General features: G+C 39.3%; 1 protein-coding gene across 1 annotated transcript in view; it reads left to right on the forward strand.

Moving 5' to 3' along the window:
• Positions 1-1725: 1725 nt before the first annotated feature.
• The window catches only part of CHMP4C (charged multivesicular body protein 4C), a 28129-nt gene continuing 13442 nt past the window's right edge, over positions 1726-16412 (forward strand). The window contains exon 1 of the mRNA XM_054499547.2: positions 1726-2117. Coding sequence (XP_054355522.1) covers positions 1928-2117 — 190 coding nt within the window. The 5' untranslated portion in view covers positions 1726-1927. The remainder of the gene's footprint in view (positions 2118-16412) is intronic.

Genomic DNA, 16412 nt, shown 5'->3' on the forward strand with positions numbered 1-16412 from the left:
TTGGGTTCTTCATCTGTCTAACAGAAATAGCAATACCTATTTTGCAGGGTTTATGTAAGGATTAGTGATAAGCATATATTTATTGATAAGCCTGACACATAGTCAGTGCTCAAAAGATGGCAGCTGTTATTACTGTCAATGGAAGGTAAGTTCTTAGAGGGCAGACTATACTTGCATTCCCTGTACCTTACACTCAATGAAGGCTGGTTAAACTGACTAGCAATGGGAACAATAGCAGAATACGTGCTACTTCTCAACTCTCAAGGGCCTTAAAAATCTAATCAAGAAAATACACTTCAAAACTTACTCATGAAATATTTAGATAATAAAGAAAAACAATACTTATTACAACTTATAATACACATGAAATTAGAGCAAAATGTGTGTTATAGACCATACATACTTTACATGGCCAGCCAGGAAATGATAGGAGGTGGCTGGCTGCAGTTACTGTGAAATGATAAGTTCACATGTTTGTGTGTTAGAAGATGTTTACTGTAAGGCTCCTATGAAAGTGTTCAATTTCTTTGGCAAAATTTTATGCTATCTATGCCAATGTTGGATAAATAGATTAACTTGCTGCTTTGTGTTCGTATGCTTGCAGACAAAATTGGGTTATTGATCTTGGGTATCAAGGTGAATTTGTCAGAGTAATGGGTGTTTTTTTTTCCCCTCTTAAACAGTGGCTGGCTAACAATTAAAAATAGGTTCTGGTAGTGTTGGGTAACGTTGCTCAAATAGGGCTATATTATGCAGAGCACATGGCAATCCTTGAAAAGTAAAACATAGATAATTCCACTTCTTTGTAGTGTGCTTGGCACAGGTTTGCAGTAGTATTGCATCATCTATAAGCATTACATATGGCTGTCCTTTCATCTTACTAAATTCTTTGCCAGCAGATCTAATAGATGGGCTGAGATAGCGAGCATGAACAAAAGAATGTTTCTCTTCTCCAGAATATTCTCTACTTTTTGTTACTTAGGTATCTATGTAATAGCATTTGACATAGAGCCAAACACAAGGGCAGCCCCATTTAAGGTTTTTGATACATTGACGATCATTCAGAAAACTTCGGATTCGTAGTTATAGAATTGAATCCAACCACCAACACACTCCACAAGTCCTGACATTAGGAAAAGAGATGGCCACCATCTTTCACCCACTTCAAGTCCTGTAAGGATGATCTAGAATCTACTCTGTGCCAACTAGCATCCAGGCACACATCAACCTGCCCGGACTATCAAATGCAGAAACAAGCCCAGTAGGAGCGGCTGCTCCTAGCTTGCCCACACATCTGCATCCTAGTGGCAGACAAATATCCTGGAAGCCTTTGTGCCCACACACTCATACCTACATGACATACACTCTAAGTAGAGGAAAAGATCTGAATATTCTTATTCCCAGGAACAGAGGCCTGAATACAGGAACACTATGCTCACGCACACACAAAAGACACTCATGGAATAAAGCATTTTGCATGTCCAGTCTTGCGCACTTAGACTTTCAGGTCCTGCACAAGACCCCTGGACATCCGTTTGCTTTTCTTTGAGCCATTCACAAACTAGTTCCTCGTTCCTGGGACCGTCCCTAGTGTGGATAAAAGCCAACTTCCCACAGTCTTTGTCGGTCTTTTCAACTTTTCTCTGCTCTCGCTCAACTCCCAGAGGGCCGGGTGGCGCCGGCCAGCCGACGTCCCAGCGGTGCCCTCCCCGCCCAGCCGCTGTGCCGCGGGGCGGGGCCGAAATGGCAGCCAGGAAATGCCCTGGAGTGTGTGTCACCTGTCCAGGACGACTTGTTGATTCCCAGGAGCGCCGCCTTTCCGGTCTGGGTCCCCGAGAGGACTGCCTTGCTCACCTGTCCCCTCGGCGCGGCCCCGGGGAGCTCCCGAGAGGCCCCCGGGATCGCTCGCCCTCCCAACTCCACAGCAATGAGCAAGTTGGGCAAGTTCTTTAAAGGGGGCGGCTCTTCTAAGAGCCGAGCCGCTCCCAGTCCCCAGGAGGCCCTGGTCCGACTTCGGGAGACTGAGGAGATGCTGGGCAAGAAACAAGAGTACCTGGAAAATCGAATCCAGAGAGAAATCGCCCTGGCCAAGAAGCACGGCACGCAGAATAAGCGAGGTAGGCTGAGGTCTGGCCCACAGGCGGGAGCCCATCTGCCTCTAGCCTTTCCTTTGGGGACAATGGGCCCACACCACCGAGGTCCCCAGGTGGCCAGGCTTCCTCCTGCAGTCTTTTCTAGGAACTGGTAAGGGGCCCCTAAAAATCTCAGTAATCAAGATGAACAATACTTTAATGCAATACCTAAAGGACTCAGAACCAATGCCAAAAAAGAAATGATGAAGAAAATATCAAAATTTTAAATAAAGACAGGATTGGTATTGATTTTTTTCATTTGCCTCTAGCTCTTATATTGTTATGTACAGCACTTCTTTATTTAACATTATTTTTTATAATGTGATGATTTGTTCATTGTGGACTTTTTAATATTAATTTTGAATTTAAAAAATATTGCATTAAAATATTATTTGTCTTGATGACTGAGTGTTTTTGCACCCCTGTAAATTTTGCTCCTGGTTCAGCTTTTTGTAGGCCAGCCTTGCTGACTCCAACACTAACCATGAAGTTTTCTGCTGTATGTTTGTATATTAAATTACACATTTTAACTTGCATGTGAATCTTCAGAAAAGGATATTCTAGTACGTTGTGGTTTACCTTGCTCCTCAGCTGTGGAAAGCTTTAGCTGGACGTTCGGCAGTTGAAGTCTTAAAAAAAAAAAAGGTAGAGGAATTAATTATTAAATTTCCTATCACTGACTTTTGGCACACACAAGAGACTTTGAGTCAGTAATGATTCTTGGTGTTCCTGTTGCACCTTGAACACCTGTTCTTTGCCAGAGTTAACTGATTTCTTCAGTATACTGCTCCTTCTGTTGGAATACCTCTAAACAGCACCTGTGGCACAGATAAAAACTCAGTGAGAAGTTGAAGTGATTTGCTCTTGTAACACCAGGTTAATGGCAGACCCAGAAAAGGAAGTGGCAATATAGAACTCTGCTTACCACCAAACCCAAACATTTGCATCCTCAAGTTGGGCTTCTTTAGTCATAATGAAGCCTTGGGGAGATTTGGCTCACTCTACAGGATGCTGCCATTGTTTAATGCAGGAAAGGAATGATGTCTCAAGGAGGTGAACTTGAGAACTCTGCCTCTTTCCGTAAAAGTGTGCCAGCTGCGTTTATGCCCACTTACTACCAACAATAAAAAGGCCATTATATTGCGTATAACTTTTGTCCATATTATAGCCTGTTTTAGAGGTAAGTACTGATTTCTACTTTTACTTTGTGTCTGAAAATATTCTGGGAAGTTATTCAATGGCAACTTCTAAAGAAAGACCGTGTCATTATGGCTTGCTAAAAATGTTGTTGGTCATTTTGTTACTTGGCCCTTCCTCTTCAGTCTGATACACACTCTGACATTTGCTTAGTGTCTGTCAAGGGTTTTCTTCCCTTTGCCATCTATTTGGATCTGTGTATAGCTTTGTCTACCATGGTTGCTCAGCAAATATTGGTGGTTGTTGTTGTTGTTTTGAGACAGAGTTTCACTCTTGTTGCCCAGGCTGGAGTGCAATGGCGTGATCTTGGCTCACCACAACCTCTGCCTCCCAGGTTCAAGTGATTCTCCTGCCTCAGCCTCCCGAGTTGCTGGGATTACAGGCATGTGCCACCACACCCAGCTAATTTTATATTTTTAATAGAGACGGGTTTTCTCCATGTTGGTGAGACTGGTCTTGAACTCCTGACCTCAGGTGATCCACCTGCCTTGGCCTCCCAAAGGGCTAGGATTACAAGTGTGAGCCACCGCGCCCGGCTGACGTTGGTTTTAAAAATCTGAAAAATTGACCATTTCCTTCTAGGAAGTGGTAAAAATGTAAATTTTTGTTTTCAAAGACAGAGTGTAAAATAATGTGGGTTTTATTTATTTTTTTCAGAAGTACTCTTCAATTGGCAATGCATAAAAAATCATCTGAATTTGACTTTATGAATAAAGACAAAAAATTTAAAGACAGTGCTAATTAAGACTACCAATCTAACTTCCTTAAATCAAGAACGTTATAGATGCAAGTATGAATGGCAAATAACTTTTTTTTTTTTTTTTTTTTTGAGATAGGATCTTACTCTGTCTCCCAGGCTGGAGTACAGAGGCAGGATCTCAGGTCACTGCAGCTTCCAACTCCTGGGTTCAAGTGATTCTCCTGCCTCAGCTTCCCGAGTAGCTGGGATTACAGGTGTGCACCACTACGCCCAGCTAATTTTTGTATTTTTAGTAGAGACAGAGTTTCACCGTGTTGGCCAAGCTGGTCTCAAACTCTGGACCTCAAGTGAACCTCCTGCCTCAGTCTCCCAAAGTGCTGGGATTACAGGTGTGAGCCACTGCACCTAGCCCCAATTTTTAATAGAAAAGTCATTAACTCTGTCCTCAGAAGCTTCATTGGTGTTAGTGTCTAGAAACTCCCAGAGCTTCTAGAATGACTCTGGGAGTAAGAAGAGGCTGGTTAGCATGAGGTCATCTGTAATCTAAGCTATGGAAAGAATTCAATCTTAGGCTCACACGTTGGTAACACGCTCAATATCAGAAACTTCTAAATAAACCAGATAACTTAATATACTTCATAACTTCATATACACAGTTAACTGTCTTCTATTAGCCACCAGGTGATATAAAATAGTAAAATAAAACCTGATATACTTACTACTAAATGGCCCCTGTGTGGCACAATGCAGTTGCTAGAATGGCTGTAATTTATATGATAATCAGGGTGACATAATTTATGTGCAATTGAAGTTTTATTATTGGAGATGGTTGGTCAGCTAATATATTCTCTGAATGGCCAGGTAGCATTATATCAGAAAAGGCCACACTCCTAGCCACTTCAGATTCTTCAAAGATCAATTTCTTTACAACAACAGAAGCTTTGACAGCATTCTAAACGTCAAAATGAGTTTTACTGGTAAAATGAAAAATTTTAATTAGCATAATAAATGTTAGAAATGGGGCAAGACATGGTGGCTCATTCCTGTAATCTCAGCACTCTGGGGGGCTGAGGTGGGCAGATTACTTGAGGTCAGGAGTTTGAGACCAGGCTGGCCAACATGGTGAAACCCCATCTCTACTAAAAGTACAAAATTAGCCCAATGTGGTGGTGCGTGTCTGTAATCCCAGCTACTTGGGAGGCTGAGGCAAAATAATTGCTTGAACCTGGGAGGTGGAGGTTGCAGTGAGCAGAGATCGCGCCATTGCACTCCAGCCTGGGTGACAGAGTCAGACTATGTCTCAATAAATAAATAAATAAATAAATAAATAAATAAATAAATGTTAGAAACGGGATCTCACTGGTGAATTTTTTGAGACAGGGTCTCGCTTTGTCACTTAGGCTGGATTGCAGTGATGTGATCAGGGCTCACTGCAGCCTTGACCTCCGAGACCCAAGTGATCCTTCCACCTCAGCTTCCTGAGTAGCTAGCACCACAGGCACGCACTACCACACCCAGCTATTTAATTTTTTTTTTTCTTTTTGTATAGGTGAGGTCTCCCTATGTTGCCCAGGCTGGTCTCAAACTCCTGGGCTCAAGCAATTCTCCTGCCTCGTCCTCCCAAAGTGCTGACAAGAGCCACTGGGCCTGGCCTCACTGGTGAAATTCTACGTATTCTAAATATGTGGATTGCTAAAACAGTTTAGAGACACTTCCGATACCCTCCCCACCCACCCCATGTATGAACAGGATGAATCTATTAGGTGTGTAATTAACTGAACACTAGAATGGTGCCTGAAACTAGATCTCAAATCAGTGCAGTGTCCAGTCCTTAGTTTAGGTGGGTTTCTGATGGTGTGCACCTCTAATAGGGCACAGCGCCTGCCAGGGAACGTTGCTGTCTTCCTCAGTGAGCCTTTCATGCAGGGTGAATTGGAGCACCTCAAAGTACCTAGAGTTGGGACTTCATTGAGCTCATGGGACAGGTTGGCAAATTATTTTTTATGCTTGCCAGTGTATGTTTGTTTAATAATGTATATGCGGAATTTAGTCTGAAACTTGCTTTCATTACAACTCATAGCAAGGTAGTACGGGGGTAGCTAATTCTCCTCCCTTCAAATTTATTTGGCAGTTACCATCATCATCCAGCAAAAAGAACTTGAGTAAACATGAACAAATTGATTTTTCAACAGTTGCTATCCAAGGCTCTATTGATCCAAAAGAGTAACAGTTGGAGCTTGAGTTATAATTTGGTTAAAAACTTTAGGAGGCCAGAGATTCTTGAGTTTATTTAGATTACTGTGCTATAACTCTTGCTTTATAGGTGGTAATCTACTTTGTGCAAAAGCAAACTTTTTATATATTACTTAATTTTTTGTTCTACTTCTTCTGAGCACTGTATCTTAAAGTCACCTGGATGCATGGGGCCCACCCCCATTTATTCTGATGTAATCGACTGGAGTGGGCATCAGGCATCTGTTTTTTTTAAGTGCACCTGATTCTGACCTGTGGGCCAGGGTTAAGGATGGGAAGCCTAAACCCATAGGAATGTTAAGGAGGTGGAAAAACAAGATCTGTTCCTATCCCAGTGCCTCCGGCCTTGGGAGCTAAAGGGTATCAATATCTCAGCACACTGCAGAACTCTCCTGCCACACTGATCTGGCAATACACACCGATCTGGCAATACACACCTTACAGGTCACTATTCCAGCTTTATTTATTTATTTATTGCTTAAATATAATATCCCAATCCATTTTTTGCACATTTAATAGAAAGTATCTTGGTGTTGTAGTTAAGAGCCTGGGCTTCAAAGCGGACAGCCAAATAAAGTCCTACGTTTGATTTCCATCCCTTCCTGGCCACTTAGTAGCTCAATGACCCTAGACCAATAATTTGGTTTGTCTAATCCTGTTTCCTTATCTGCATAATGGCAACGATGACATAAATCCTTGGAGTTGCAGGGATGAATGACATTATTGGGTAAAGCATTCAGTGCAGTGCTTTATAAACATTAGCTCTTGGTATAAACTAATTACATTTTTAAAAGCTGTACTTGGCCCAGTTTTTGGCCAAATTTGGTCTTCTGGAATACCATCAAATAAATCTACTTCATCTGTCCTCTGAAGGCCTTTCACGTATTTTATGAGAGCAATCAATTCTTCAAGTCTCCTGTTCCTTGCCTACCTTTTTCACCCTCCTCAGTGACTCCTTACTGTGCTGAGGTTTTCTCACTAGGGGCAGGTCAAGGACGAGGCAGGTGAGATGCCTAGGACACAATTGTGTGACCCTGAGAGTGAGTGCCTCCTTGCAATTTGCACCCTACCTGCCTCTTTTTCCCCCTCATCCCAGTCCTAGCTCTATTGCTTGCCATATCCCAGGCTTAGCAGCAACTCCAAATATGTAAATATGTGAAAATGAGTGGATCTAGTCTGGGGTTATTTGTGGACTGATAAGGATTAAGGGTTGAGATGGAGAGAAAGCAAATTTGGCCAAAACCCCTACTCAGTATCATTACACACGATTCCAGTGAAAATTGGGTTCAGAAGCTGTTCTACCTCTTCATCAGGTGTCTGTTTGGTGAAGTGAGTCTCCAGGACAGAGAGTCCTCTATTGAATAAGCTCTCTCACTTTGAAGCCTGGGCTGTATTGGTAAGGAAGAATTTGCTTTCAGAATCATGATGTGGACTTGATCTTCTTTGGAGAGGAGTGTGCACAATCCCACACTCAGCTCAGTGGGAAGAACCTCCTCGGTCTCCTAATTTTGCTTTTTATCATAGTTGTCATAGAGCTCAATTCTGCAGTCCTCAGACACTGCAGATCAGAAGGACATCTGTGTAAAGAGATCAGCTAGTTGAATGTCAAACTAGTGATAGCAAAACCATGGCTCAGGTAAAACGACACAGCCATAGACTGCAAGAGCTTGATGGAAGTTCCCCTGGGAGATATAACTTACCTAGTAACCTCCATTCTTAAGACAGTCTCTCAAAATGTGGTACTCAGATCACCTGCATCAGAATTCCTTCTGTATATTTCACTCATAAGTATTCACTAAAGATTCTAATTTTTAGGTTAATTATAGGGTCCAGAAATTTGGACTTTGAACAAGTAACTCAATGACTGCTCCCCACTTTGAGAATCTATGAAGTATTATTCAATGAGCTGTTAAACTGGAAGGGATTACTATTTATTCTATTTTCTTCCTCACCCATTCGTATTGTTTTTCCCTTCCTCTATCATCACTCAGATAACTGGATGAAATATCTATCCACCTTTCTCTCTGCTTACTCTTTTTTTCTTTTTTTTTTTTGAGACGGAGTCTTGCTCTATCACCAGGCTGGAGTACAGTGGCGTGATCTTGGCTCACTGCAACCTCTGCCTCCTGGGTTCAAGTGATTCTCCTGCCTCAGCCTCCTGAGTAGCTAGGACTACAGGTGTGCGCCACCAAGCCCAGCTGTTTTTTTTTTTTTTTTAATTTTTAGTAAAGACAGTTGTCACCGTGTCTCAGACTTATCCACTATTCAAATGAGAATCAGTCATTAAAATACATTGCTTTGTGTGCCTTTGATTTTCTGATTATTTTGTACCATACTCAGTATTCTAAGGCCTGGAGGGTGGGGGGGTGGAAAAAAAAATGTCTTATCCCTGGGGCATTAACAACCAATACCTAGGCCAGATCTTACTCCCCAGTCAACTACCTCTCTCCTGGAAAAGATAGATCAATGGAAACATGATCCTCCCCTCAACCTTCATCCCTAATTTCCCTCCCTTACCAGAAGCTCCGCTTGGGCTTTCATCCCACAGTGGGGAAACCTGAGACCTGGGCACCTAGCCCTGGGAGCCCTCTTCACTTAAGTTGTTGTTTTAAACTTTGAGCTTCCCCACTATCTCCCTCTCTTCTCTGAGCCGTTGCAAGGATCCAATACAGACTAACACTGCACTTGCACCCTTAGTTACTGGCCAGCACAGAGTGGCCTGGGCTTGTTATTTATTTTGTTCTGTTAATACAGTCTCAATTTGAATATGATTTTTCAGATACCCATTTCACTTGCTTTTTTCCCACTGGATGTGGAAAGAGTTAAAACTCCCAGCCAAATTACTCCCCACACTCCCATGGAAATCAATATGTTCAGCTGCATTTAGTATTTGACATTTATTTCTATTAAATATCCTCTTATTTTCAGTTGTTTTAGAATTAAGATTTTAATTCCAATTTTATTGTCTTATATGCAAGCTATTTCTTTGAGTTAAATTAGCCACAAATTTGATCTGCAGCCTCTATTGTTGTTGTAGAAGTTGTTGTTAAAATATTGAATAAGATGGAACCAAGGACAGAACCTTGGCATGCCACTAGAGACTTCATTTCAGGATGGCCTTTGCATGATAGCAACCGTGTTTCATCCGCTGAGGCGGCAGTCTCCAAACCTTTTGGCACCAGGGACCAGTTTCATGGAAAACAATTTTTCCATGGCTGTTGGGCGGGTAGGGGGAATGGTTTTGAAATTAAACTATTCCACCTCAGATCATCAGGTACAGGATTATCATAAGAAGTGCACAACCTAGATCCTCGCATGCGCAGTTCACAATAGGTTTCTCGCTCCTATGAGAATGTAATGCCGCTGCTGATACGACAGGAGATGGAGCTCAGGCAGTAAGGCTTAATGGCCTGCCGCTCATCTCCTGCTTTGCAGCCCAGTTCCTAACAGGACATGAATGGGGGTTTGGGAACCCCTGGAGCTAAGGCATAATCCCAGTTAGACAGATCAACACTCAATGAATTCAGATGTTCATCTAGCTATAAATACACCTGACCCACATTTCTAGTCCTTATCATCTTATTTCTCCAGCTTTTTCTCTTTTATTCAGCAATGCCCTCAATATTCCTTGTGAATAATATTCCTAAAACTGAACTATATTTACACACCTGGGGTTCACAAATGCTGGCTTCTGAACTGATAGTGTGTTACCTTCATCAGATTCTCCGGAGAGCTTTTTAAAAATGTCACACCAGGAGATTCTGTTTCAAGGGATCTGGAATAAGGTTCAGGATCTTGGTACTCAAAGACTGAGTGATTTTGAAGTGTGTAATGCTTGGAGGCTAGTGGATGATCTACAGTTTTTCCTTGAGTCAGTATCCAGCAACCAAAAGAAAAGAAGCCTATGAAATTATTTTGGTATTTTTCGTAGCTGTGAACTCATATTGGCTTAGAGTAATCATCATCTTCTAACTCCTCAGAAACTGGAGTATTTTTGTTCTAGAATTTTGCTTTTAGTGTGTGTGACACAGTTTGCTGATGGATTGTAGCAACTTCTAGAAGGGCAATTGCTACTGTTTCTTATGTTACATAACATTACATCTAGTTTTTTTTCACGGATTTGGAGCAGTATTGTAAATATTTAAACATTTATTATTATTCATTTAAATTCCACAAGGATGAAAGGCACCACATTTTGGGGAAATATTTACATTAAGCAAATAATATAATTCCCTTCATTTATACTACCTTGCAGTTTATTGAGTCAACGAAAATAAGGTAGAATAAGTTAGAAAAGGTATTACTAACACCATGATTATGCCAAAGTCATAGGATTTACACAGTTTCAAGGAATTATGGCAAGAGAGTACTGTGAGCTTACCTACAGATGTGCTTAGTACTACTGGTTTATTTCTCAGTACTTAGGACCACTTATTTCAGGTGATTTTTTAAGATAAGGGAAAAGTACCAGATACTCTAACCAGTGGTAAATAAGACAAGGGATCTAATACTCAGTTAAAAAAAATTATAAGGTTTGGCTTTGGGGGTCAGCTTTGGAATGGGTAAGAATGATCTATTTTGACATTCATTTTTTGTACTATGCCTAAGTACATGTGAATCTATATGTACTTTTAAGGAATAAAATTATCACAGAACTTAAAATATACAGATGATATTGTTGATTTATTTTTAAATGTCACATTCTCAATCTGCTTTAGTAAACTTAGCTAGTTTCATACTTTTCATGCGTACTGGTAATTTTAGTTTCTCCTACCTTTTCTGCTTATCATTTGATAGAAGTTTTAACAAATACACAGTTAGTTTAAAAGTTTGTAGAAGAAGAAAAAATAAAATTAAAACAAACAAAAGTCTGAATTAAATATGAAACATACAGTATGCCACTCTTTGAATAATTGACTTTTCCTGTACTAGACATTTTGATTCTTTACTTCAAGCAACTGGTGCTGATAGGGAATTGCTTGTTGGAAAGATTTAGGACCCTGTCCAAAGCTTCTGAGATCATGGTTTAAAGCAGTAAGAGCTATTATACCTAGACCAATGGCTTTTTTAACCACCGCTAAGCCCTTTTTTCAGGTATTTCTCATTTGTAGGAATTTCCAGGTAGCTAGAAGCCCCCACTACTATCGCTCTGCACAACCTCCATCATCTCTTCCCCAATCTACGAATCTAGTGACTTAAAATACCAACACTGTAATCACTACTTGCAAAACAAAACAAGCCCCAAAAAAGCAAGCAAACGAGAATGGTAATTTTAAAATTACAGGCAAGGGAAAGTAGGTCATTCTCTGTTAACAGTTTGGAAGCCTTGCATTAAAAGTTAAATTCTTGATTTAAAAATTAAAATTCAATGTCAACTATCCAGCTTAAATGAAATAAAGTTTACATGTGTATGTTTAGTCTAGATGGAAATTTAGAGGAATAAAATTATGCAACTAAATATCTAACAAGCACTTTGGACATTTTATTCTTTATTTAAATATGAAGTCTTAGTGAATCTTTTTGGCTCTATCACATGGTGTTATATGCTATATAGTCATACTGGGTGTGTCTTATTTGCTGTAGCACTAACGTTGTTTAACAGGCCTTGCTCGCTTAGCAGTGCTATTTACATTATCATTTCTTTCCATATATTTAGTATATATAAAGTGAAAGTAAATATAACCTTGGAGTTTGAACAAAGATATTATTGTAACTCAAAATTTCTACTGTGTTAACTGTAGAAAAAAATTATGATCATGGTCAACTAATTTGCAAGTATTTCAAAGACCCCATATGTAAGAGCCTATGCTTTATCATTTTGTGAGCAGTTTGAAAATGTTTATTTATGAAAACTATATTGATTTGTTGGTATTACTTGTATTTGAAAACATTAAAGAATAGTATAGTTCATCATCAATTTCAAGGTAAATCTATTCTTAAAGAATTTCAAATACTAACAGTTAACTTGAGGAGCTATATATTTTTAAAGTTTTTTTGACATTAGGGGCTCAAAGGAATAGTCATAGAACCACAGACAGCGAGAACTGAAAGGGGCTAAAGGAATACAGTTTGCTGGTTCTCGAACTTCACGTGGTAGAGCATCTGCAAGCCGCAGGCACAGTGCTATGATATATTGCTGCATCATATGACTAAGGAATACTTTTTTACAAGTAGATAATTGAATCATATTAAATATATACATAATATATGTAATAAATTACATCTGTAGGTACAGACATCTACTTTGTAAAATTAAGCATAATCAGCTATTTCTGAGTTTTTCTGTTCAATATATAAATATGGTTTCATATTTATACTTAAAAGATATTCCAGATGATAACAGGCCCACAAAATTTACCAATTTCTAGGGTTATTAATAACACTAGCAGCAAATAAAAAACTCATTTATTCAATTAGTTATATATTCTGACTGGTATCAAACAATTAATTGGATTTTTACAAAGAATATCAAATAGATTTTAATTAATGTATTGGTATGTTGGTCAAATATGTTAATTTCTCTTGCCCAGCAATTGACTTCTGAAGCAATTAATTACAAGAGATGAGAATTTTAGTATTTAAAATAAGTCTTTTATGCAAGCATTTCTTCCTTTTTTGACAACTCAAGGCACTTTTAGATCATGAACTTCCCTTCTCAGATTTACCTTTTTTAATATTCTCTTGCATGATATCCTGATAGCAGGAATTGCCTCATCTTCAAAAACAACCTCAAGCTCTTTAGAATAAGGAGCATCATTTCGGTTGGAAAATAACCTTAATTTCCTTTGCCCATTTGCTATCTCTCTGGAGAAGAGGGAGGGCACTGATCAGCCAGCCTATTTTTCTCCTCTTTTATACTTTATACTATTAATCAATCACCTTTTTTAAACACAAAATTCAGTCCAAAGTTACTAGCTTGCTTATAGCAATACTGCACTTCCAAATGCCATTAGAATATCTCTTATTTACTTTCTGAAATCTCATTGGTTTTTACTGCTTTCTCAGGCATCTGCTTTAGCATTATATAATCCTATATATCACTGTTGTGTGTTGGTCTTCTTCTAGATTGCTATTTACCCTCCATGTGACATTTAATATTGATGAGACCTCCAAAAATATGAAGGTTACATATAAGGTTCAGCTGCTGTGGCAAGCAGGAGTGCAAATCTTTAAAATGAAGATGTGCTCTATATTTGAGGCTTATAGTTCCCAATTTCTAATATATCTCAGATGGAAACTTTTCATTGGTATGAGATTTGTAGTAGGAGAAAGGGTTGGGAGATGGAAGGAACCCATTGTGTAATACCTTTTTCGTCATTCATGTTCTTTATTTATCAATGTGTTGAGTATACATATAGAGAGTCACTGGGGACTTTATCTACATAGAAGAAATGTAGCCATATTTCTTTCCATATGTGAAAAGAAATGGTAATGTAAATAGAACTGCTCACCGAGTAAGGCCTGTTGAACAAGGTTACTGCTACAGCGATGTCTGTGAAGCCTTCCCTTACCCTCCAGAGAGAGCCTATAAATTACTCTGGGTACCCACTGCACCTTGTACATATCTCTTCTTATTCTTCTCTACATCTTCTCTACTACTTGAGGTAAAGAATGTAACTTACACGTTAGTATCCCCAGGAACTGTGCCTATAGCATAGTAGGTGCTTAATAAATGCTTGCTGAATGATGAATAGGTGATTGCCCATTTCATATTTTGTCTCTCTCTGAGACTGGAGCCTTATTTCTTTGTCCCTCCAGTGCCTAACACAGTGCCAGGCATGTCATAGATCTTTAATACATACTTGTTAAGTGACTGAAATGAATGAATAAAGAGTATTTTTTAAAAGTAAAGAAGTTCAGTGAAATTCATAATGGGATGCCTCTGGCCAAATGTGTGTTAAAATTTTCTATTTCCCCAGTTGTTTTCAATCTCACCTGTGACATTGAGCAGATACATTTTGTTTTTTTTCCATTTGGGAAATGTCTATGATGATGCTTATTCAGATTGTGCTTTTTGAAAACCAAAACAATGTGCCATAAATAGAAGGTATTGTTTAATTAATGAGGTGATTTGTATATGAGTAAGAACAGGGCTTACACCAAAGTTCCTCAAATAAAACATGATCACGAGCCTTCCCAGTTAAAAGCAAAAAATGACATAAGCAATTGTGTGTGACATGTCTCTTAAGCATTCTCATATCTGGGCTTACTCTTTAAAGCCTCACCTTTTAGCCCTTTAGAGAACATTGCTGGGACAGAGAAAAGCTATTATAATGCGGTTTCACCTTTCGAAAACAGGTTTGTCTGTGTTCACTGGATATGATGGTTCCTAAAAGGTTCTTCCTGTGTGCTGACTAATGGATTAACAATGTGCACATTTATGCACCCCAAATGAATGAAGAACAGGTTGACTTTTAACACCAAAACACTCTATACATTACATGAGCGATGAAATTGAAACTTTTTTCTGCTAGTTTAAATTATTTGGCATAAATGACTGAAAGCCTTCCTCCCTTGGCAGCGTAGTGGAGTTGCATAGGAATAGTTAAATTTTGGTTCAAATGGGTAATTTTTGCATTTTAGTTCCAATCCCCAATGGGCTGCAGTAAGGACTCTTCACGTATCGTGTTAGCAATAGTACATAAAGGACATTATTCTGCAACTCCACTGCTGAAGGAACATCACTCTTATGCAAGGAGACAAAACCCCTGGCTGTTTCTCTACCACAAAGGAATACAGTAGATTCCTTTGTCTTAGAAAGAATGTTGTCCAGGTCTCATCAGCTGCTTAAAAGCACATACAGGAGTCTGGAAGATTGAACTGCACCTTCTACACAGGTTAAATTTCATGGCTCTGAAAATGTCCTTTTTGGCCAAATCAGGAGCAATGCTTGATTTGCAGCATTTGTTGCATGCCTTTGAAAAAATACAGCTGCTTCTTTCCCAAGTTGTTTATTAGGGAACAAGGTTAAGGCCTGTCCAGCTCATAATGTATCAGTGGCATCATCATTTCGTATAAGAAACAGCTCACGGAGACTCACATACTCTTCTTGGCTATTTGAAACGAAAGCCTCCTGTCTTAATGTTTGGGAGAAGCTTAACGTGCCAGGCAGAAATCATAGTAAATGTCAGGTATCCTAGGACCTGATCCAGCCATGCAGAAGTTACTGGTTTCATTCACACAGGTTTTTAGAAAAATGTAAAATAGCACGTAAAAATTGGGGAATTTTGCATGGAAATCCGGATTTCTTGCTTCTTTTGAACATGTGGTAGTCTGGGACTACAGGTCTGCAAGGCAGCCTGGCACTGAATCCCAGCAGTGCTGCTTCCATTAGATCAGGTTTATGCTCCCAGATCACTGGGGTCTCCAGTTCTTCCTCTTGATTCCCTTATACTGAGGCCAATGTCTGTTGCTCTATATTGCCACCATTGCACTAGTTTTTATTTTTATAGAAGAAAAACAGTTCTCTCTTTTTCTTTCTTTCTCACAGGACAAAAAACAAAGAAGACCTTTTCCCTGACATTTTAGCTACTTCACTTAATTTCATTATCTGCCTGGCTCCCTCTGAGTTTGGGACTCTGGTTGGGCCAATATGTAGTGTGTGGTATGGGAATTACAGTGTAAGTTGAGACCCCAAGTATTGGTGAATTTTAAAAAATTTCCCAAATATTTTGAAAAGCAGAAACCATATGCTAACATAAGCGTTTAAAATTATGTCCAAACCAGAACTGATTATTACTAATGACTAACAATTGTAAGGTTCAGTGTCATACCATGAGAGTCTCACCATGTGGTTCTGACAACCTACAAAGGAAATGATGATGATAAAGGTCCCTAATATTTAGTAGTCACTCACTATGTGCCACTGCACGAAACATTTTATGAATACTATTTCATTTACTTCTCAACAACTAAATGAGTTATATCTCCATTTTTCAGTAAGCAACTTATGTAAAGCCACATAGCCTTACATGTGAATGAGAGAGCCCAGATTTGAAGGTAAACAACCCTAGAGCATGATGTTCTATTGTTGTCTTCTAGGTACTGTTGTTCTTGTCATGCAGGTGAGGGAACGTCACTTAAAATGAGTTCAGATCATGCATTACGATTATTACACACAGGTATTAAGT

The sequence above is a fragment of the Pongo pygmaeus genome, chromosome 7, assembly GCF_028885625.2.
Source record: "Pongo pygmaeus isolate AG05252 chromosome 7, NHGRI_mPonPyg2-v2.0_pri, whole genome shotgun sequence".
In the NCBI taxonomy this organism is placed as follows: Eukaryota; Metazoa; Chordata; class Mammalia; order Primates; family Hominidae; genus Pongo; species Pongo pygmaeus.